This window comes from Diceros bicornis, chromosome 3, assembly GCF_020826845.1.
Source record: "Diceros bicornis minor isolate mBicDic1 chromosome 3, mDicBic1.mat.cur, whole genome shotgun sequence".
In the NCBI taxonomy this organism is placed as follows: Eukaryota; Metazoa; Chordata; class Mammalia; order Perissodactyla; family Rhinocerotidae; genus Diceros; species Diceros bicornis.
In genome coordinates, this window is record NC_080742.1 from 90,183,902 (window position 1) to 90,206,269 (window position 22,368).

General features: G+C 52.9%; 2 protein-coding genes across 13 annotated transcripts in view; one reads left to right on the forward strand and one right to left on the reverse strand.

Moving 5' to 3' along the window:
• Positions 1 to 20,065, forward strand: EPHB6 (EPH receptor B6). 12 transcript variants are annotated; one of them, XM_058531845.1, is made up of 19 exons: positions 1 to 248; positions 1,529 to 1,587; positions 1,874 to 2,417; positions 8,222 to 8,420; positions 8,702 to 8,766; positions 9,022 to 9,775; positions 10,506 to 10,661; positions 10,978 to 11,328; positions 11,450 to 11,574; positions 11,765 to 11,927; positions 12,157 to 12,271; positions 12,532 to 12,584; positions 12,781 to 12,900; positions 13,052 to 13,299; positions 13,544 to 13,717; positions 14,207 to 14,356; positions 14,624 to 14,817; positions 14,941 to 15,096; positions 15,210 to 20,065. In XM_058531845.1, the coding sequence occupies exons 4-19, from the start codon at positions 8,321 to 8,323 to the stop codon at positions 15,316 to 15,318; spliced, it is 3,033 nt and encodes a 1,010-aa protein (XP_058387828.1). In that variant the 5' UTR covers positions 1 to 248; positions 1,529 to 1,587; positions 1,874 to 2,417; positions 8,222 to 8,320; the 3' UTR covers positions 15,319 to 20,065. The 12 variants fall into 12 exon arrangements, with proteins under 12 accessions (XP_058387828.1, XP_058387856.1, XP_058387807.1 ...); XM_058531835.1 differs by lacking the exon at positions 1 to 248 and having other exon boundaries at positions 282 to 1,587; XM_058531873.1 differs by lacking the exons at positions 1,529 to 1,587; positions 1,874 to 2,417; positions 8,702 to 8,766 and adding an exon at positions 7,492 to 7,545.
• Positions 15,655 to 22,368, reverse strand: part of TRPV6 (transient receptor potential cation channel subfamily V member 6) — a 14,649-nt gene continuing 7,935 nt past the window's right edge. Inside the window, exons 3-15 of the mRNA XM_058531894.1 lie at positions 22,141 to 22,263; positions 21,627 to 21,764; positions 21,265 to 21,363; positions 20,972 to 21,147; positions 20,368 to 20,514; positions 20,072 to 20,284; positions 19,661 to 19,747; positions 19,486 to 19,562; positions 19,070 to 19,235; positions 18,635 to 18,701; positions 17,994 to 18,262; positions 16,786 to 16,892; positions 15,655 to 16,431 (exon numbers count right to left, since the gene is read on the reverse strand). Of these exons, the coding sequence (XP_058387877.1) occupies positions 16,152 to 16,431; positions 16,786 to 16,892; positions 17,994 to 18,262; positions 18,635 to 18,701; positions 19,070 to 19,235; positions 19,486 to 19,562; positions 19,661 to 19,747; positions 20,072 to 20,284; positions 20,368 to 20,514; positions 20,972 to 21,147; positions 21,265 to 21,363; positions 21,627 to 21,764; positions 22,141 to 22,263 (1,949 nt within the window). The 3' untranslated portion in view covers positions 15,655 to 16,151. The remainder of the gene's footprint in view (positions 16,432 to 16,785; positions 16,893 to 17,993; positions 18,263 to 18,634; positions 18,702 to 19,069; positions 19,236 to 19,485; positions 19,563 to 19,660; positions 19,748 to 20,071; positions 20,285 to 20,367; positions 20,515 to 20,971; positions 21,148 to 21,264; positions 21,364 to 21,626; positions 21,765 to 22,140; positions 22,264 to 22,368) is intronic.

Genomic DNA, 22,368 nt, shown 5'->3' on the forward strand with positions numbered 1-22,368 from the left:
GGCGAGCGCGACGCGGGCCCCGCACGATCCCCCGACGCCCCGCCTCCAGAGCAGCCCCTGCCGCCAGTCACCGCCCCCCGGCCGCCGGAACCCCAGAGACGCGCGGCGCCGAGCGGACCGGGCCGCGGGGAGCCGGGTCCCCGCACCCGAGCGCAGACGCGGGCGGCGCTGGGCGAGTGTGGGGAGCCGCGGCTCCAGCGCGAGGCCTCGGGAGTCTCAGACCTGCGGAGCCTGAGGCCGGTGGTAAGGTGAGCCGCGGGGTCTCAGGCGGGGTTGAAGATGGGGGCGGTGTGCCTGGGGACAGAGGGATTAGGTTTGCAAAAGTAGAGGGGCCCTTCAGACAGGGCCTTTGCAGATTCTCAGTATCCCTTCCCAAGGCGAGAGCTGGGTTCCTGAGGGGCGCGGAACTGGCCCACCTGGCTCCCCCACCGCACCCCCTTGACCAGCCATCATTGACACCCCCATTACCCTTGCTGCTGCGATTCCGCACTGTGTTTGCTGAAACAATCCTCTGGCTCTGATATAGGGGGTCCTGATACAGGGGTCCTGGCAGAGGCTGGGCTACCAGCCTTCTGAAGAGGTTTGCCCACCCCTCTGACCCAATGGCATCTCTCCAATCTCCGTGGAGCTGGGAGGAGCTAGGAGGTTGATCCCACACCTGTCCCCATCTCCCTGCAGCCTATCTTGCTCCCCCGCTGCCATCACCACACATAAGCCTTGGCGTGGAGTGAAGGCTTGGCTCATGCTCCCCAGCCACAACCCCCAAGTTGCAACCAAAGTCTACTGATCCCTGCGGCCCCAGCTCGTCCTCTCTTTACATCTGGGTGCTTGGCCCTGCCTGCCCTACACCCCCACCCACCAATCTTGGCTGTCTGGCACCCTTTCTCCTCCCATCCCTGGGGGACCTGGCATGGTCCCAGTGTAGCTGATGTTGTAATGTCCCTGGCAGTGCCTGTGGAGAGAAGCGGCTGGGCCTGTTCTCAATCAGTTAACCTGGGCCCTTCCCCCACCAGGGGAACTTGACTCCTGCTCTGGAAGGGGAGATGCTGGTTCAGTGGGAAAGGAGCTGTGGTCCTGTTGGCAGTCCAGGGAAACTGTCCAAGTAGTGAGACATTGGGAGATGGAGACTTGCTGGGTGCTGTTCAGGGGGGCCACTTGGCTCTTTTAGGGCACTGGACCTTGTATGTCCCAGGAAGATTAGGGTGGGGGTTTCTATGTACCTACCTAGTGGCCCAGGGAGGATGACTCCTTTGGAGTCTATTGGTTCATTCAGGGTGCAGGAGGATAGCTGCAGTGGCCGCTGTGTCACCAGAATGCTGGGGAGCAACAGGCAGTGATGGGCTGAGCATGGCAAGGGCAAGACCATTCCTCCTCTGGGCTAGCTGCCCTCCCAGCTCATCACCATCTCCTGAGCTGGGCCCTGGGCCCTATGTCCCCACCATACTCCTCTCTAGGTAGAAGGGGTTTGGGGGGTTCTGGCAGCCTCAGGTTTCCCTTTCTCTACTTCCCTGTTACCTCCCTCTCCCAGCCCAGGTGTTTCTGCAGAAGCGACGCCTGGGGCAGAGAGCAGTTCACAGCCTGACTTGGGTGAGACTAGACAGACCTAAGGGGAGGGAGAAGGGAAAGGGCCCATGGGCATCTGCCACCAGCATGAGGACCACTCACATCTGCACTGATCTGCACGCTGTCACACACACACACCTCCCAGTGTGCGCCATCCTGCTCCACACCCATCTCACCCCTTCACACTCCCTTACACACTCTCACAGGCACTGGTCCTAGCACTCATGGGCTTTCTTCCACAATCATTCACTTACTCATCCGATGCATATTTACTAACTGCCCCAACACCCTCCCTTATGTCCTTTTCCAGAGCCACGCATGTCCCCGGTCAGTGCACAGCCAGAGCAGCTCTTTCTAAGTGGCTGTCTGGCTAGACCCAGACACTGCCTGCATCTTAAAAGCCTCCCCCACCTCCACAGTCTGGGAGTAGGAGGCACATTCATTCGTCTGCATCTGTGTGCTCCGGGGGACATTCTCAGGGGCTGGAGGCCTCAAGGGACACAGGACTGTCGTCTGCTAGGTTAGCCACAAATTGGCTTCTCCACCCAGGGCAGCAGAGGCTAGAAGTGCTGGAGGACAGCCACCTCCTCACTGTCTGCTCTGGATGCCACTGTAAAGGCCAATGGGATCCTTTCAAGGCAGGCAGCCAGAGCTCGAAGAGAGTAGTCCTGAGACCATATCCAAGGTGGAGATTAAAGGATAGAGGCTGCAGCATTAAGTTGAGCAAGGATTATACTGGAATTTCCTGGGCATTGAACAGCTGCAGAACAGGACAGAGGACAGAGCCTGTGGTGCTGACCCCTCCCACACTGTGGCTAACAGGTGTGAGGACCAGCTCAGCAACCACCCCAGACGTAAAACCATTAGCCCTCTGCCCTTGGGAGCTTCCCTCGCCCCGCTGGCCCCCACAGCCTGCTTTGCTTCACTGAATGTTCTTGGCTGGGCTCACTTTGCAGTGATGCCCCTCGTTGTGTGATCTGAATGTACAGCCCCCTCTGGTCCCTTTTTCCCTTTGAAGTCACGGTCCTTCACTAGACATCAAGTAAGAGAAGCATGATATTATCAGTGGGACCATTTGAACTTCTTGGGAGAGAAGCTTAAAGAAAATCCAAGGATAAAAAGTTATTTTGCTCATCCATTCCCAGCTCCTACTGCCTCTCCATCGCTGCTTTCTTCTTATACATGAACATTTCTAGATATTTTGAAACCTAGAGGGAAAAAGGGGGGGGAGGGATAAAATTTAAGCATATGCCCTACTAGTCTAGGTTTTAAAAATATTTTCCTATTTTTGTTTAGATTTTAATTATGAGATTTTGTTTTAATTATAAAAATAAGGTATGTTCATTGTAACAAGAAAAACAATGTTGCGTGTGTAAGACAAACTTAATAATCCCTCCACCTACCATCCTCCATTTCTACCTCCTACAGGAACCAATTTTAATGCCCAATATATCTCCTGCCATATCTTCCTCCAAGCTTATTTGGCTTACATTATTTAATTTTTAAAAATTCACTTTGTGGATTGAGGTGCAAAAGCTATATTAAGTCAGCTGGATTTGTTCATAAAATTATCATATTTAGCATTTTAATTTGAGCACAGTTAATTTTTAAAATTCTTATTGATTAACTCTAATTTATTTTTAAATCTTTCTTTTTTATATATAGCAGTATTCATAAGCTATGATTTATAAGCTAAGATTCCACAAATCTTTAATCTGTGCCAGTTTCTGAAAACAAAATACGATCCTGATGCCTACGAAACTGTCATATTTTTGTAAAGCAAAGAAATGTAGCGGGCTTGTGGATATAGTGTGGCTACAGTATCAAAAAGATATAAAGTGATATATCCAGAAAAGGAGCTAAGAAATAAAATGTAAAGTCATAGAATGCAATTTTTGTCACACAAAACTTTGTGTAATCAGTCTCATTTTCTGAGCTATCATTTCACATCCACATTTATGCTGCTTCTGATGTTTTATATTTTTAAAACTGTATATACATCTGAAATTTGAATGTTTTCCTGATTGAGAGAAGTTTTCTGCTCTTTCATGGGTTGGATGATTTATAAACACTGACCACTTCTTTTCACGAACTGGAGAAGATAGAGCACTCTGAAGCAGACCATGAGGAAGAGGAGAAGGGGCCTGGCTTTGCTGTCCCCCTCTGTGTGACAGTAGGGGGGGCTGCTCCCAGGGTGCTCCCCTGGACCAAATGCCAAAAGATGTCCTAGTCCTCAGTCATTGAAGGCACCTTTGAAAACTAAGTAATAAGTCCTGCTTGTTTAGTATTCCAGGGATGTGGATGGAGCAGCCATGTTCTTGTCACATATTTCTGCCTTTGAAACTTGTTTCAAAAGGATCTGCAGTGGTAGGAATTAGTTGACAGCAATTTATTCCATATCTTCATACGGTTCCCTCTTTCCATATTTTTATTCTAACCATAGAAATAGACTCAGATTCTCTTTATATATTAAAAAATAAAAGACTTGAATTTATCTGGTTTGTTGGCTAAGCAAGAACTGACCTAACTTCTTAGTCTCACTCAGCCACAATTTTTTTCTGAGGAAACTTGTTTATAACCTTCGAGCTTCTGAATCCGAATCTAAAATCTGTCCTCATCAAACAGCAAAAGTATACTTCTGGGTACTTGAGGATCCTCAACCATTTCTTGTTGGTGAATATCTTTGTTCTTAGTGAAATTTCAAAAAATTACTGAAGTGGCAATCCATAGGCAATGTCTCCATTTTATTCTTTTCTTTCTGATTCCCCTTGACGACAGAGGCTGAGTGTCTTTACCATGTGTCATAATTGTTTTTGCTCTTTCTGGATCTTCTGGAGAGAGGCCAGCTTCATATCGTCATTAAGATGCATGCAAAGGCTAAGCATGCATACTGTATTGCAGCCACAAGCCACTGTGTTACTTGTAGTGTGGGTCATCAAAGCAAATGCTTTGCCATTCCTCCTCTTCTAGAATGTTATATTGCATAGCTGATGTTATCTGCAGTGCATCTCTTTCTCATGTTTTGCTGTCTTTCAAAAAAATTCATTGAGATGTATCTAAAGTGTTTATTCTTCCCTCTCCATGACTATTTGTCTAGCTATGAATTTGGGAGGACACAGTGCTTATAGTTTCGTCTTTGTACAGATTCCAGAATCTATCCATGTTCTGACTGAAAGAAGCTATTTGAAAGAATATCTGCTGGGCAAATGGTATAATAGCCTTCATTGTTTAAAGATTTTTTGCTGGCATTTTCAGTTCTTGATAACAGCGTTCCTGAAGACTCTCTAGCCCTGGACAGAATCTGGTCTGCTTTGGTGTGTCAACACCTTCTCCACTTTAAGCCATTGAAAGTTTGGGGGTGCACCTACAATATGAGTTATTTCAGGATATATATTTTTTTGTGTGAGGAAGATTGACCCTGAGCTAACATCTGCCAATCCTCCTCTTTTTTTTGCTGAGGAAGACTGGCCCTGGCTTAACATCCATGCTCATCTTCCTCCACTTTATATGGGACACCACCACAGCATGGCTTGCCAAGTGGTGTGTGGGTGCGTGCCCAGGATCCGAACCGGCCAACCCCGGGCCGCCGCAGCAGAGCGCGCGCACTTAACCGCTTGCGCCACCGGGCCAGCCCCAGGATATATTTTTTTTAATTCTTTTTTTTTTCTTTTTAAAGATTTACCCTGAGAGAACATCTGTTGCCAATCTTCCTCTTTTTTTTTTTCTTCCCAAAGCCCCAGTGCATGGTTGTATATCCTAGTTGTAAGTCCTTCTGGTTCTTCTGTGTGAGCTGCCACCACAGCATGGCTACTGACAGATGGGTGGTGTGGTTCAATGACTGGGAAACAAACCCAGGCTGCCCAAGTGGTGAGAGCACCAAACTTTAACAACTAGGCCCTCAGGGCTGGCTCATCAGGATATTTTTTAAACAGCCATTGGTGATGGGGCCATGCTTTTTATTTCACGATCTCCATGTACTTCTTCTTTTTTTTGTGTGTGTGAGGAAAATCAGCCCTGAGCTAACATCCATGCTAATCCTCCTCTTTTTGCTGAGGAAGACCAGCTCTGAGCTAACATACATTGCCAATCCTCCTCCTCTATTTTTTTTCCCCAAAGCCCCCCAGTAGATAGTTGTACGTCATAGTTGCACATCCTTCTAGTTGCTGTATGTGGGACACGGCCTCAACATGGCCGGAGAAGCTGTGCCTCTGTGCGCGCCCGGGATCCGAACCCAGGCCGCCAGTAGAGGAGTGCGCACGCTTAACCGCTAAGCCACGGGGCTGGCCCCTCCCTGTACTTCTTTGAAGCATTTATTTAATCTGTGAATGATTCTAGTAGCATTTGGGACAGTATTTGCAAAGAACCTCTGTTTCTTAGGAATAATTTGCCATATGGAAATCTTTTTTTTTTCCCCTAGCTTTATTGAGATACAATTAATATATAACATTGTGTAAATTTAAGATGTACAATGTGATGATTTGGAAATGCTCCTTACTTGCTTCCATATGCTATACATGGAACTCTGTTTCACAAATAGGATTCTAGAGGCACGAAGGGTAAATTTCAGCTAGTTGGCAGATACCCGCTACACAGCAGCCCATACAGATGTAGAAATGGTGTCCTTCCATGATAACCACAGGGAAATGACACTGAAGGCTTCATCTTACAGTATAGCCAGCATTACCAGAAAAAATTGTATCAGTAGGAATCAGATTATGATTTTCATATTCATCAAAGTTAAATATAGTTTAATAGTTTGACTTCAGCGTCACTGTGAAATGTGTAGTTTTGAATAGCGCTGTGGATCACACAGCCATAAATGTTCAGGAGGAACCAGGTTCCAACTTCCAATAGCCCGTTTTTTTAATTTATTCTCAGTTTCGTGTCTTTTGAGAAACATGCTTCTTGTTTTCTTCTCAACAGAAATAAATGGAGTCTACTGCTCTTTATCCATGCAACTCACAGATTTTTGAGACTCAGTCACAGGAGAGAGATAGGTTACCACTAATTTCTAGACCAACAAGCAAAGAAAGATCTGAGGCTGTTTGTCTTCCCTGTGACAGTGGAGGCAGCCATGCCTCCAGGTCATGTGTGTGTGAGTTGTAGTGTGTGCTTCTAAAGGCTCTGGGAACGTTTTATATAAGAGGGTAGCTTGCTACATAGTCTGAGAAATCATTTGAAGGTATGAACACTGTTTTGATTCATTTTGCTAAATAGTTATTATGTATAGATTTAAAGGAAATTTTATTTAATGATTTAATTGAAAAGATAATATATATACAAGATTTTAAAAATGCAAAAATTGAAGAGAACGCAGTAGGCCTGTATCCCCTGTACTAGCCCCATCATAGCCCTCTCCCTTTCTTCCCAGGTTTGTCTACCTTTCATAAAGATCCTTACGTACATATGTATTTGTATATGTATGTCCTTCTCAAGTTAGCAGTCAGGAGCATACTTTCTACTGTTCTGCACTGGATTACTTTCGCTTGGAAATTATTTTCCTATCAGCACATAGACAGTAGCCCTTATTCCTTCTTAACGTTGTGCTATAATTGTTTAACCTTCTTCCTATTGATGAACAGTTAGTTTACAGTCTTTTCCCTTAAAAACAGTCCTGCAATAAGTATCCTTGTTTGATCATCTGTGCAAACAGATCCAAGTACACTGTACCTGAAGGACAAATTCTTAGAAGTGAAGCTACTAGAGAGACATCGCCAACTGTCCTTCCAACAGGATATTCCAATTTGAACTCCTCAGCACAGTGAATATAAGAGAGCCTATTTCCTATACCTTCTCCAACCCAGTGCATTATTTATCTCATAGGACAAAATGGCATGTCATTGTTGTTTCAACATGGCTTTCTTTTATTGTGAGCAAACTAGAAGCATCTTTTCATATGTTTAAGGCATATATTTATTTTTCTGTAAGCCACAGAAAAAATGTGCTGCTTGTGGAGAGAGGACCTTTGTTCACAAAATGCAGGTATACCAACCTACATGGTTCCATCCCTTCTGTATACTGGCTCATTTATCAGACGGAATCTTTATACCTGTATTCTTTCTGCATCTGCTCTTGCCCCCTCCCTCCCATCATACCCTACAGCTCTCCTTCTGCGTTCCCTCTCGCTTCACTGCCTCTGAAATGTCTAGAGTGTCCAAGTTTGATGGGGGTTGGGAGGTGTTGGGGAGGGGGATCCGTGTGTCCTTAGGGAAGGAGTAGCTTTTAGCTCCCTGCTTTTAATAAGAAGAATCTCCAGGCTTCTGATACAGGGTGGCTATAGGAGGAAGAGAAGCGAGTAAATGAAGAGAAAGAACTGGAATAGCTCCTTCCCAAAGAAAAGGGTAAAGTTGGTCCAGAACTAACTACCGTGTGCTTTCAGGGGGAGGGCCATGAGAAATGAATGCTCAGAGATGGGGTTACCTACTCTGAATGCTCAGAGATGGGGAGTAGGGAGGGAGCAACCCTGCACATGGCCCTCTAAGATGGTGGACTTTGCACAGATCAGGAGAGAGTCAGGACCCTCCTGGCTCTCACCCCATGGTTGCTGCTGGGGCAGTTTGAGAACTGTAGGAAGAGACACAGAGTCAGGTTTTGGAGACTGGGCCACCTATGAAGCAATGCAGTTCCCTCCCTCTTCTGGTCCTGTGTGTCTCCCTAGGAAACAAGCTTGGCTGCAGACCCCAGTCTTGCAAGGCAGCAGCCCCGCCTGGGAGCAGGGTGGTGGCCAGGGCAATGGTGAGAGCCCTGAAGATGCCTCATGGCTGCTGAGGGCGCTGCCCGGTCAGGGAGCAGAGTGGTGGGCATGGTGTGCAGCCCGTGGGTCCTGGTCCTGGTGTCCTCAGTTCTGGCTCTGGAAGGTAAGAGAGGGGAGACCAGAGAACTCCCACTTGCCAGTAGAGACCCAGCCCAGGTGGCAAATGGGAAAGATTCAAAAAAGGCAGAAAAGAGTAAAGATATCAAAAGGGGGAAGGGACTAGGGAGGGTTTCAGAGAATGGCTTCTGACAGACAGCTGTACTCCTGCTGGTGAATTAAATGGACCAGGGAGGGAAATCCTTTTTTCTTCATGAGAATGGGGAGGGGGTTAGCAGTGCTGGCTGGAGGCTTGGCCACTGCGTGCCCCTTCTTATCTCTGGGCAGAGGTATTGCTGGACACCACTGGAGAGACATCTGAGATTGGCTGGCTCACCTACCCACCGGGTGGAGTGAGTGTCACTCTTTCATTCTGAACCCATCGCCCCTCCCCCACCCTGCTTGCTACAGTGTGGAGTTCAGGAAGGAAACCCTGGGTAGAGATTGATGGACTAAGACTCCTTCCCTCCAGAGGCACAGGACTTGGCGTATCCTCACCCTGCTTTGCATGTCATTAATTTTAAGTCTCAGTGGAAGAGCTATGCCCACCACCGCCTCACACCCTCCAATCCCCGAGCAGCTAACCCTGTCTCCTGCCCTCCCTGTAGTGGGATGAAGTGAGCGTTCTGGACGACCAGAGACGCCTGACTCGCACCTTCGAGGCATGCCACGTGGCAGGCGCCCCTCCAGGCACCGGGCAGGACAACTGGCTGCAGACACACTTTGTGGAGCGGCGAGAGGCCCAGAGGGCACACATCCGACTCCACTTCTCTGTGCGGGCCTGCTCCAGCCTGGGCGTGGCCGGGGGCACCTGCCGGGAGACCTTCACGCTCTACTACCGCCAGGCCGAGGAGCCTGACAGCCCCGACGGCGTTGCCGCCTGGCACCACAAACGCTGGACCAAGGTGGACACAATTGCAGCGGACGAGAGCTTCCCCGCCTCCTCCACCTGGACTGTGGGGCCTCGTGGCGCCGGGCAGCGGGCCGGGCTGCAGCTGAATGTCAAGGAGCGGAGCTTCGGCCCCCTCACCCAGCGCGGCTTCTACGTGGCCTTCCAGGATACCGGGGCCTGCCTGGCCCTCGTGGCGGTCAAGCTCTTCTCCTACGCCTGCCCTTCCCTGCTGCGCGCCTTCGCCTCCTTTCCTGAGACTCAGGCCAGTGGTGCCGGGGGCGCCTCCCTGGTGGCAGCCATGGGTACCTGTGTGGCTCATGCAGAGCCAGAGGAGGATGGAGGTGGCGGCCAGGCAGGGGGCAGCGCCCCCAGGCTGCACTGCAATGGGGAGGGCAAGTGGATGGTGGCCGTTGGGGGCTGTCGCTGCCAGCCCGGGCACCAGCCCACGCATGGAGACAAGGCCTGCCAAGGTGAGACCTGCTCCCTTGCACATGCCCAAGATGCCCCCACCTGCCTTCAGGCTGCTCTCCTGAACACCCCAAACTGCATTTTGTCCCCAAAAGTTCAGGAATAAGCTCTTTTAGGAAAGGACTCCTGTTTTCTCCAGATTTATTTCCTAAAACACACAGACTTGCTCTCATTCACTTATCTGAAATTTCTAAAACCTTCTGGAGACTTCCACAGCCATTCTTGAGGATCCTAGGGCTGCAAGCCTGAGAAGTGATGGTGATCAAGAGGAGTTAAACTCCTGGGTTGTCATGGGATAGGGTCCTTTGTCCGCTTTTGCCATCTGTTTAGGGAGGGGAATCATCCCACGGTCGGGTGACCAGGATGCAGGTAGGAGAAGGCAGTGGATGCCGGCTAAGAAGAATGATTCTGCTGCTGGGTGGAGGATGCAGGCGGCCTCTGCAGAGGGAGGTTATGCATTCAAGCCAGACGCCTATATCTGGTGCTTGGCCTGCCCGTAGCCCCCACTGTTTCCATCAATGAAAATACAGTTCCACCCAGCCAAATGGCAAAAGTAATCTCTGTCAGAGGGAGGGAAACAGGGAAGAGAGGGGTGGGAGTTAGACCTCAGGAAGAAAGGAGGAACCAGCCCTGGGGAATGGAATGGAAGGCTGGGAGGCCACCTGTGTGCAGGTGTGGACTCAGGAGGGGGTGGACAGAGTGAGCCTGATGCCTCCACCCTCTGCTCCTCAGCCTGCCCTGGGGGATCCTACAAGGCCTTGTCTGGGAATGCCCCCTGCTCTCCGTGCCCTGCCCACAGCCATGCCCCCGATCCTGCAGCCCCCGTTTGCCCCTGCCTCTCCGGCTTCTACCGGGCCATTTCCGACCCCCCAGAGGCTCCCTGCACTGGTGAGTCCCCCACCTGCCCCAGGGGTGGAAACAGGACTGGATTGGGGCCAAAAGAGGGGGGCCTGAGGGCAAGGTGGTGGGGCTGGTTTGCATTTCAGTGACTTCTTTCTCTCTGTCCTTGGTTTCTTCCCCCTGCCCTCCACCTCCCTCTCTCCCCCCATCCCAACCTGGCCTCTCCTCCTACCTACCTTCTCTGCTTTCTGCTCCCAACACATGCTCTCTGTCTCCTCCCCTGCCTCTTTCCTTCCTCAATCACCCCCACCCCACAACTCCCTCCATCATGGCCCTTCTCTGGCTGCACCTGACGCTTTCCCAGGCCCTCCGTCGGCCCCCCGGGAGCTTTGGTTCGAGGTGCAAGGCTCAGCGCTCATGCTGCACTGGCGCCTGCCCCAGGAGCTGGGGGGACGAGGGGACCTGCTCTTCAATGTCGTGTGCAAGGAGTGTGGAGGCCGCCAGGAGCTTGGCAGCAGGGGTGCTTGTCGCCGCTGCAGGGATGAGGTGCACTTCGACCCCCGCCAGAGGGGCCTGACTGAGAGCCGAGTGTTAGTCGGGGGACTCCGGGCACATGTACCCTACATCTTGGAGGTGCAGGCTGTTAACGGGGTGTCAGAGCTTAGCCCTGACCCTCCCCAGGCTGCAGCCATCAATGTCAGCACCAGCCACACAGGTGAGCCTCACCCTCCGCCTAACGCCTTACCTGCCTAAGGCCTTCCCTTGCCTCCTTGGAAGCCCCTCCCCAACTCCTGCTCCCCGGCCCCTGGAAACCCCCCTAATCACCCCCACCCCAGTTCCTTCTGCAGTCCCTGCTGTGCACCAGGTGAGCCGGGCATCAAACAGCATCACGGTGTCCTGGCCACAGCCAGACCAGACCAACGGTAACATCCTGGACTATCAGCTCCGTTACTATGACCAGGTGGGGAGGAAAGGGGCGCCTGGCAGGGCTGATGGGAGCTCGCAGTGGGGAGGTGGGGAGGGCAGGAGAGGTGCCCAGGAGCCCTGCAGCAGAGGGTACAGGAATGCAAGAGGGGCTGGAAGCCTGAGGTAGGAGCGGGGGTGAGCGGCTGGAAGAGGGCCAGCAGGGAGTGAGTGGTTGTCACCCCCAGGCAGAAGATGAATCCCACTCCTTCACCCTGACCAGCGAGACCAACACAGCCACTGTGACACAGCTGAGTCCTGGCCACATCTATGGCTTCCAGGTGCGGGCGCGGACTGCCGCAGGCCACGGCCCGTACGGGGGCAAGGTCTATTTCCAGACACTGCCTCAAGGTGAGAGGAAGCTGGACGGGGAGGGGAGGCACTAGGGCGTAGTAAGCAGAGGCCCAGGGGCTGACACCCAGCACCCTCCAGACCAGAGGCCTTGAGGAGAGTGCTCATGGCTAAGCAGCTGACCTTCGGGTCTGTGGGGGTGTGTGTGGTGGGGTGCATGGCAGGGTATGTGGGTGCATGCTCTTGTGACGCCTTGCCCATCTGTGATCCTGGGCGGCTGGTTCCTCAGGTGAGCTGTCTGCCCAGCTTCCAGAGAGACTCTCCTTGGTGATTGGGTCCATCTTGGGGGCCTTGGCCTTCCTCCTGCTGGCAGCCATCACTGTGCTGGCTGTTGTCTTCCAGAGGTGAGCCCCTCCCGCCATGCCCCCACACCACTCATTCTGCAGCACAACCCCAGGTCCTGGCAGCCCCAAAGCCCACTGCAGAAACCCCCACCAATGCCCTCTCCCGCCACCCAGGCCCTCTACCGGGGCCCATGCAGAGGTGGGAAGGGGAACCGGGCATCCTTCACTCCACAGATCTCTGGCTGGACGGCAGCTTGTGTGGGGGCAGAAGGGGGAGGACATGGGAGTGTGTCATTCCAGGACTCTGGTTTGTCCCTCAGGAAGCGGCATGGTACAGGCTACACGGAGCAACTGCAGCAGTACAGCAGCCCAGGTGAGGGGGTCAGTTGAGGGATGCACAGACGAAGAGCTGGGCACTAGGGCCAGGAGCACACCAGGCAAGGCTGGTTTCCCCCGAGGTTGAGGGGTAGCTCCTTGGCACTGTCTTGGGAGGTGAGAGGGCCTGCCTGGGGTGTGTGGGCAGTTGGGCCTTGCACCACACCCTCACAAAAAACCCCATATGCCTACAGGGCTTGGGGTCAAGTACTACATCGACCCCTCCACATATGAGGACCCCTGCCAGGCCATCCGAGAATTCGCCCGGGAGGTGGACCCTGCATATATCAAGATCGAGGAGGTCATTGGGGCAGGTACTACAGGGCAGCGGGAGGGCATTAGACGCACTAGCCTCCCACCACCACCACCCCAGGACTCCCTGCAATGTCCCTTCTAAATGTGGCAGGACGCCGTGAACCCACAGTCCTTCCCTACCGCCTTCCCAACCTACACCCGTCCTCTTAGGCTCCTTCGGAGAAGTGCGCCGGGGCCGGCTGCAGCCCCGGGGACGGCGGGAGCAGGCGGTGGCCATCCAGGCCCTGTGGGCCGGAGGTGCCGAGAGCCTGCAGACGACCTTTCTAGGCCAGACCGCAGTGCTGGGCCAGTTCCAGCACCCCAACATCCTGCGGCTGGAGGGCGTCGTCACCAAGAGCCGGCCCCTCATGGTCCTGACAGAGCTTATGGAGCTGGGCCCCCTGGACAGCTTCCTCAGGGTCAGTCCAGCCTGGGGGAAGGAGGAGGGCCCTTGGGTCTGGGAAAGTTTGCAGTTCTCAGCTGTCCCAGAGACTGAGTGCTATATCTTTGCTCCCTCCCACCCCACCTCCTGCGGTGGTCTTCATCCTTCATTCCCAGGCCATTTTCTGATTCCCAAATGCCCTCGCCCTCTCCCGTGAGGTCTGCTGTGCTCTGTGTCGCGGTTCCCCACCCGGTTGCTGACCTCTGCCCCCTGCCCCTCAGCAGCGGGAGGGCCAGTTCAGCAGTCTGCAGCTGGTGGCCATGCAACGGGGAGTGGCCGCCGCCATGCAGTACCTGTCCAGCTTTGCCTTCGTCCACCGCGCCCTCTCTGCCCACAGTGTGCTGGTGAATAGCCACCTGGTATGCAAAGTGGCCCATCTTGGCCACAGTCCTCAGGTGAGAGCACAGGCCTGGGGCCTCTCCATCCTCAGCCGGTGCTGGAGGATAAGCTGGAACCTCGGGTGGCATATCATAGTGTCTGAAGGGATGGAGATCACCTGTGCTCCATCCAGAATAGAAGTCTGGGCAAGGAGGGCATTGAGGGCTTTCAGGGACCAAGAGGATTGGGGAAGGCAGGAGACCTGCAAAAACCTAGAACCACCTCCTACACTTTCCCGAAAGCACACAGACTCTAGAGTCAGAGCAGCCAGGCACACATCCCGGGCACTCCACCCTAAGCTCTGTGACTTTGCACAAGCTCACGTTTCTCTACGCCTCAGCCTCTGCATCTGTTAAGTGAAGATAATATCATCTACCCTAGAGTTGTTGTGAGGATTAAACGACATGCGTGATGTAAAACCCTTAACACACATCCAGACACACAGTAGTTTCTCAACGAACGTGACTTCTGCTGTCATTGTTCTTGTTACTTTTAACCACCCTCAGGGCCCGAGTGGTATGCTTCGCTGGGCAGCCCCAGAGGTCATTGCACGTGGAAAACATACAACATCGAGCGACGTGTGGAGCTTCGGGATAGTGATGTGGGAAGTGATGAGTTACGGAGAACGGCCCTACTGGGACATGAGTGACCAGGAGGTGAGCTCTTGACCTAGACCTTGCTGATTCCCCGCCCCCGAGCCCTCCAGCCCTCCAAGCCTCACAGATTCGCACATTCTAAGACCTCCATTCTCTAATCCACTCACATTCGAAGATCTCATGCCTCTTGTTTTCCATATTTTTAAGTTCCTTTCCCACTCCAACCTCATGCACTTCCTACTTCCAGCCCACCCCCACACTCCTAACAATATACTCCTTTCCACCTGCAATAACGTCCCCTCACCATATTCTCCCTGTAACCTCCAGGTGCTAAATGCAATAGAGCAGGAGTTCCGGCTGCCCCCGCCTCCAGGCTGTCCTCCTGGATTACATTTGCTTATGCTGGACACTTGGCAGAAGGACCGTACCCAGCGACCTCACTTTGACCAGCTGGTGGCTGCATTTGACAAGATGATCCGCAAGCCAGACACTCTGCTGGCTGGCGGGGGTCCAGGGGACAGGTCTGGAGCTTGGGGCTACAGCCTGGGAAAGCCAGGGGGGATAGAAGCAAACCAAAAGGAAAAATGAGGAGAGGGGGCTAGGATGAAGTGGGGACTTTGACCTGCCTGCCCCTCCCCCATTAGACCTTCCCAGGCCCTTCTGAACCCTGTGGCCCTGGACTTTCCTTCTCTGGACTCACCCCAGGCCTGGCTTTCTGCCATTGGACTGGAGTGCTACCAAGACAACTTCTCCAAGTTTGGCCTCTGCACCTTCAGTGACGTGGCTCAGCTCAGCCTGGAGTAAGCAGGGAGAGGTGGTGGGGGGCGGGGGGAGCCTCTGGGCCCTAGGCCAGGGGTCATGCCTGGGATCTTGGAGAAGCCGGCCCAGATTTGATCCGCTCCTTCCCCACCAGAGACCTGCCTGCCCTGGGCATCACCCTGGCTGGGCACCAGAAGAAACTGCTGCACAACATCCAGCTCCTTCAGCAGCACCTGAGGCAGCCGGGCTCAGTGGAGGTCTGAGGCGCAGGCAGGAAGCTGTGAACTGACGATGACTATGACCCAGCCGTGGACACAGGTCCAAGGAGGGACGTGGGAGACGTGAGCCAGTTTCCATCTTGGCCTCCGTGAGAGGCGCGCACCACACTAAACCCAACCTTCCTGTGGACGCTTCATTCTCCAGTCCTCCACCCCTCCACCACCCTCCCCACATTAAAGGGAAAGAAGGGATTTTGCAAGTTGGAGGTGTGATGAGGCCTCAGTCTGCAAGGAGGGGCTAGGGAGGCCTTCAGGAGGGGCAGAGGGCAGGGCCAGGAAGGCAACACCACAGAACAGATTGCACAAGGGGAGCAGAGCAGGGAACAACTTTGTTGGAAAGAAGTTAGCAAGACACAACCAGCTTCACCCCACCCGCAAAGTGGTGCCTCTCTCCTCAATCACACACTTTCCACAAGCCTCTCCCACAGCTGTCTGGGCTCTCTCCCTTCTTCTTCTGACACTGGGGTGGACACTGGATGCCTGAGGTGGCAAGCCTGCCCTTAAAGTGCTTTGCTCCGACAGTGCAGAGTACTTCAGTAAGGCTGAAGAGTGGGCGCAGGCCGGGGCCTCATTGGCTTTCACGCTCGGCCCTGTGCTCTGGATGAGGTGTGTGCCACCTCCTTGGTTTCCATTTGCCTCAGAGCTGAAGGAGTAGTGGAGACGTGGGGCACAGTTATTCCCATTCCTAATTCATTCTACTCTCCTTTCCCCCCTGACCTGAGAGATTAGACCTTTAGGTATTTTGGATTTTGTTTTTGTGTTTCTGATGCTCCCAGGAACCTGAGAGCACCTGCTGGGAACCAAAGCAAGAGCAGTGCTCAGATCTGATATTCCCAGCCCTCCTCGTCTTCCAGACCCATGTTGAGCACCCCCGTCAATTCTTTCCGTAGGGTCCCCTGCCGAAGCCTCTCCCAGTTAGTGCTGCTGCGGGAGGTACTCCGAGACACTGAAGGGGTAGTAAGGGACAGGTAGGAGTTGAAAGAACGGCCCAGCTGCAGAGTTTCTGTGTCTTTGTCCACGTCGTGGGAGCCTGGGTTGTGGAAGGCCTGTGCATAGCGCCGGAGTCGCTGCTGGTTGGGATCCTGTCTGTCTTCCACCCTGTGGAGAACGGAGGACTTGAGAGGCAGCCGGGGATGGAAGTGCTGATCTCGGGCCAGTGCTTGTCTTCCGTCTGCACCCCATCCCCACCGTGAGTGGCCTTTTTCCTTGTCTGTGGCTGGTGTGCGCACAGGGGACACCAGCCTCTCAGCAGCCAGGCCTCGGGAAGCCATGCACTCTGGTCCAGCGGCTCTGGGCATACTTTCAGGGGCCCAAGCACCTCGTGGGGACCCTTCCCAGAGTAGCAGCTTCAGTCTATGGGCATAGAGCCTTGGGAGTGCACAGGCCCACACAGGGCCTCTGGGAGCAGGAGGGTGTCTGTGCAGAGGGACCCGGCCCGACACTGTCACTCACCGGAGGAACCAGCGGTCCCCCAGTCCATACTCTCGCCCGCAGATCCCAGAGCGAGGCCACAGGCAGCGAGGCACTTTCCGCTCCAGCATCACTGTGGTGGCCACGACCTGTGTGTGGGGACAAAAGGGGACATCAGAGGCTAGGTGCAGACTGAGAAATACAGACTGAGAAGAAGGGCAGAGGAGAAGAGAGGACACCGGGCAGAGGGATGACAGTTTAGCGACAGCTAGGAATCTTAGGAGCTCGCAGGTTCCCGGAGGTGAGAGACAACACCCCTAAGCTGAGGAGGGTGGTATCAGCTTTGTGGACCCTCTTCTGTGGGAGAGAGTCGATAGGACATGAGCCCCACAATTCTTCGGCCAGTGACCTGACATCCTTGCTAATCAGTGCCAGGCTGGTCCTACAGGAGGTTGAGAGACCTCACTCCAAGGCAACAAGAAAGAGAGCAAAGCAAATAGAAAGGGGGCCTCAGGGCTACAGGGTATTTTGACCCTACAGACATAAAGGCCATTTATAAATGCAAACATCCCACTGAGAAATCTAATATCAATATGTTTGCATGGAAAAATATTTTTCTGAGCAAACCCCATTTAGCCACTTTAGGGGTTTTTTTAACTCCATTTTCTACACAGCACAGCTAAATGCCATCCAATTTTCAGGATTTCCATTTAGCTAAAATTATTTTTGTTGAGATAAATTTTTTTGTAAGTATGTGTTTAAATGATGATTTGATTTATTTAATGGTCTTTTGTCCCCATCATGATGATCTGACTGAAGATAGCTTCTGCTATTATAGGGAGTTTTTGTGGCATTATTTTTAACATGTCCATTTTTCTGGGTCCAATTTTGCAGACTTAAATATCGCAAGATGTGATACTCCAGTTTTTATTCAGTAACAAAATTTACCGAGTGCCCTTTTTGCCACTATTAGCTTTATTTCTTGTTGATATATTTCTTGTTGATTATTCTAGAAAAGACTCAGGTTTTCACTTTTGAGAAAACTGAAGAATTTTTTTCAGCTATTCCAATATTGCTCGGTTGTATCGCCAATCCAATTCTTCTGTACAATTTCTATTATTTTGTGTACTATGCACTAACCGTCCAAACATATGTGGGGTCAAAATATCCTGCTTCTGTCTGAGCTCTGCCAGTTCCTTGGCAGGGAGAGAATGACTTGCACTAACCCTCCCAGCCACCAGGGAGCTCACCTGAGCCCTCCAGAGCTCATCCCGCTCATGGGCCACCCTCCAATGAGTGTCACCCATCATGGCGATAAGGAGGTTGAGCATGAGCAGCGTGGCGATGATGGCGAAGGCAGCATAGGTGAGGCTGTACATGAACGGCAGATTCACATCATAGTTGGCAGGGCCATCAATGAGGGTGAGGAAGAGCTCAAAGGTGCTGAACAGTGCCATGGGGTAATCATGGAAATGGCCCAGCTGGTTGGGGGACTCTGTCTGGAAGATGATATAGAAGGCTGCCCACCCAAGGGGGTGAGCATTACCATGGCAACCATGCACGTGACTGGATCACAGCCAGCTCTGCTGCACATTTCAGTCCTGTTTCCCTCATCTCCAGTATCGCCATCCCAGCCGTCTATCGCTCCGTACTTTGGGTACTTGTGTTCTCTTATTTCCCATAGGGCTCATCCTCCTGATCCCAGGAGTCACCTCTTCCTAACACTCCCAGTTTTCCCTCACCTTTGAGGGATGTTCCATCTTCAGACACTATAGCTCCTCTTATGTCTGCCTTTCCTTCTACTTTTCTCCAAGTGTATCAGAGGCATTCTGTGCCATCTAGGCTCCTCTCCTCTCCCTCCCATGGCCCCCATCCTGGACAGATGACTTACCTGAGGCAAAGCCCAGGATGACCACTGCCATCAGCCAGCAGAATCGCATCAGGTCGCCAAAAATCATCTAGAGAGGGGAGAAGGGAGGGAGACCATCTCCACACATGTTGCTTGAGCAACTGCCCCTTCCAGCCTCCAAGAGGTCTAACTCTGAGAAGTCCACACTTGTCCAGAGCCACTCTCTAGGACAGCGTTGGCACACTATGGCCTGCAGGCCAAATCTACTTGGCCTGTCTTGGTATGCCCCTTGAACCAAGAATGGTTTTAACATTTTTAAAGGATTGTTTAAAAAAAGAAGAAGACAGAAAGAAAAGAAGAATATGCAACAATATGTGGCTCACAAAGCCTGAGATATCTATCATCTGGCCCTTTACAGAAATGTTTGCAGCCCTGCTCTAGGACTTTTATCTAGGGAGCATGGGGGGAGGCACTGACCTTCTGGATCATGATGGTGAAGGGGCCCAGCATCTGGAATCCTCGGGCGAAATACATGACGTTGCACCAACCCAGCACCAGGGCGAAGGACATGGGCACCGCCTCCCCCTTGGTGTTGGTGAGCCGCATCACCATGATCACCAGCACCATGCAGGCATAGATGATCCTGGAGGGAGAGCAAGGAGGGAGGTGATGGGGGGGGGCCTGAGATTATCCTGGGGACCCAAGAGCAAGAGTGTGACTGAGACAGTACCCACACGCTCAGGTTCAGGCTTCGCAAGCTCAGTATATAGGGTCACACAAACATCACTGGAGAGGGACCTCTGGAGTTAAGGTTCTTCAGAGGTCAGGAATCCAGGAAGTGAAAATGGAGCCCTAGGGAGGGAAGGGATGGGAGTGAGAGGAAGGAGACTCACGTGAGGACATGGAACGGCCCTCCAAGGATGGTCTGTCCAAAGAAGCGAGTGAATCCCACTCTCAAGATGTCTGGAATCTGGAAAGAGGCCAGGGAGAAACAGGCACTTATAGACTTGGGCTTGTGCTGGATCCCTGGGGCAAACAGCCTCACCCTAGAACCCGTCCACACCTCACCTCTGCAAGCAGAAGGATCACCGCTCCAATGACAGTCACGAACTCCCCCACCAGTCGGATGCCATCTTTAGGGGTCATGTAGGCCTCCTGAGTCGGGGAAACATGGTCAGTGCACTCAGGGCTTCCATGCATCTGCCCTGCTTGCCCTTGGCCAGAAGTCAATGTCCCTTGTATAGGGTCACTAGCCCCATCAGATTCTTTTTAACTTGTTAGGCTTGGTTATCTCAAAATCTGCTCCTAGAGCCTATGTGTGTTTCTTTGTGCACGTAGTTTCAGTTTGTGCCTATGTATTTGAGACCTGCATGAGGGGCAAAGTGGAGATTGTAGGACAGGAAAGGAATACAAGTCTGAGAAAGGGCAGCGAGCTGAGCCAAATCCTGCCCGGAAGCTCTGCTGCTCCTAGGATTTCACCTGAAGCAGCTTCGGCTCTAGGATGGTTATGTCCCGGGAGTTGGTGATATTACTCGTCCTGGGCTTGAGGGGGCGGTAGATGCAGCAAATAGTGAAGCAGATCATGTACAGCAGGTAAATGGCACCCAGCATGCAGAAGTACCGCTGCCCATATGTCCTCCACTTGAGGCTCACCAGCTCCTTCACCGGTGTCTGGTCCAGGATCTGGCGAGCCTGCAGCAGAAAGAGAATAGAGCAAGCAGCTCGGAGACCCTGAATTCCCTCCCCAGCTACTCTCTGACCTGAAGACCCCATACCTCCCGCTTGTGGGTGGTGATAATAAGTTCAAGCAGAGATTGCTCTTCCCCCGAGGAGTCAATCTCCGTGATGTCGTAGAGAGTGGAGGTCAGCGGCCCACATGTCCACTGGATATGCTTCCGCTTCTGCATCAGGTGTTGGAACATCTAAGAGAGACGGAGATGCATGAGGAGGGGCAAGCAGAGGGGACTGTCAGAGTGTGAGTGGGAAGCTTGTCCAGGAGGACAGCACCACTGGAAAGGGTGGTTGCTCTTCACTCAATGACCATAGCCTTTTGGGCAGAAGAAGCCATCTTCACACTGACCTCCTAGGGTCCTCTTCTTCCCCCATAACTCCCTCTAGAGCTTGGGGAAAGACTGGAGGGCTGCTCCACCCCAGGGTGGCATCTAGACTCTATAAGCCCCCAACACCTCAGGGGAGAGAAAGTGGGCAAGAAAGGGGCTAGAGGACAAGAGAGACAGGGGCTGAGAAAGAAATTCCAATCTGAGCTGAAAACTGGACGTGAGCATCAGGAGTGAGTGTTCACATCTGTTTCCTCAAAGGGCCAGAAGTGTAGGATGAAGGTCTTTAGAAGGACATGTGGGTTTGGGGAGTGTCCCTCACCACAGTGTTGCCCTCCACTCCGGCCAGCTTGAAGGGGGTGAGACCCTGGTGATTGGGCACAAGGTCCAGGGACTGCAGGTGGTCCCCGCACCTATCATAGGACAGCAGCAGGTTGTACATCTGGCAGGCAAAGGTTTTGTTGGGCTGGAGGACGAGGATGTGCAACACTGTGTTTCCTGGGGGAGGACATGGGTGTCACATGACCACTGGAGCAAGTCCCTGATGTTCCCCGTGGTCACTCCTCCTCCTCACACCCCCAGCACCCCAGCTCCCCTCCCCACCCCAACTCTTACCCAGGGAGTCCTGGGCCCGGATGTCAGCTCCATGCTCAATGAGCAGCCGCACAATCTCCTCACTGCCCATGCAGGCAGCAAAGGACAAAGGGTGCTCCCCTGGGGACACAGAAGAACCATAGCAGGAGTGCAGGATGGGATGGGCAGTCTCCCCAAATGACTGCCTCCTTCCCCCCTCTCAGATCTGGGCTTGGGGACATTTGTCAGCGGAACCAGAGGCAGCGATGGTGCAGAGGGCAGTGGGGGGAATGGGCTGACCCCTCCCAGCTTCCCCAGAATGGAGCGCTCCTCAACCCACCCTCCCTCTGCTCCTGCCCACTTCTCCACCTCCCCTTCCTCCCAGCACTGGCCATGGCTCTCACCAAAGTAGATGAGGTTGTGCGGGCTGTGGTGGAAAGCTGTGCCTGTAGCCCTGGCAGAGACACTGGCCCCGTGGGCAAGCAGGGCTCTCACCAAGTTCACATTCTGGTTCATGATGGCTACATGCAGTGCAGTTTGACCTGGCCCAGAGAGAGTCCTCAGTCACGGGTCTGTCCTCAGGATCCTGCAGTGGGTCCCTCCCATATCTACACATGGTCCTCTTCACCAGGGCAGCCTGGGGGTGGGGGAGGATGGGGAGCCTGGACCTGGCAGGGTTCCCAGGGGATCCAGCTGCTGCCCATCTCTTCCCACTCTCTGGGCCTTTCCATTTCAGAGGTCAGGTGCTCTAATGATGTGCAGTGAGGTCAACAAGGAAGAAGGGAGATGAAGAAGGGAATAAAGAGTAGGGGCCTCAGATTCCCTCTTTGGTTTCTCCAAATAATCCACCACAGAGACTGACCTGAAATATCCTATAGGTCACCCCTTCCCTCCATCCCAGGCCCCTTAGCTCCTCACCTTCAAAGAGCTCAGATGTCATGGGCTCAAAGACCAGGTCTGGGGCAGCCTCCATCAGCACAATGGCAGCCTCCAAGTTGTCAGAGAGGGCAGCTATGTGCAGCGCTGTCTCCCCCATGGCTCCTGGTATTGACAGAAAGATGTCAGATGGCTTCTATGGGGTAGTGGAATGGGGACAATAGAGACGTGAGGGCCCACCACAGACGGTCCTGGGCTTTCCTGGGGAGC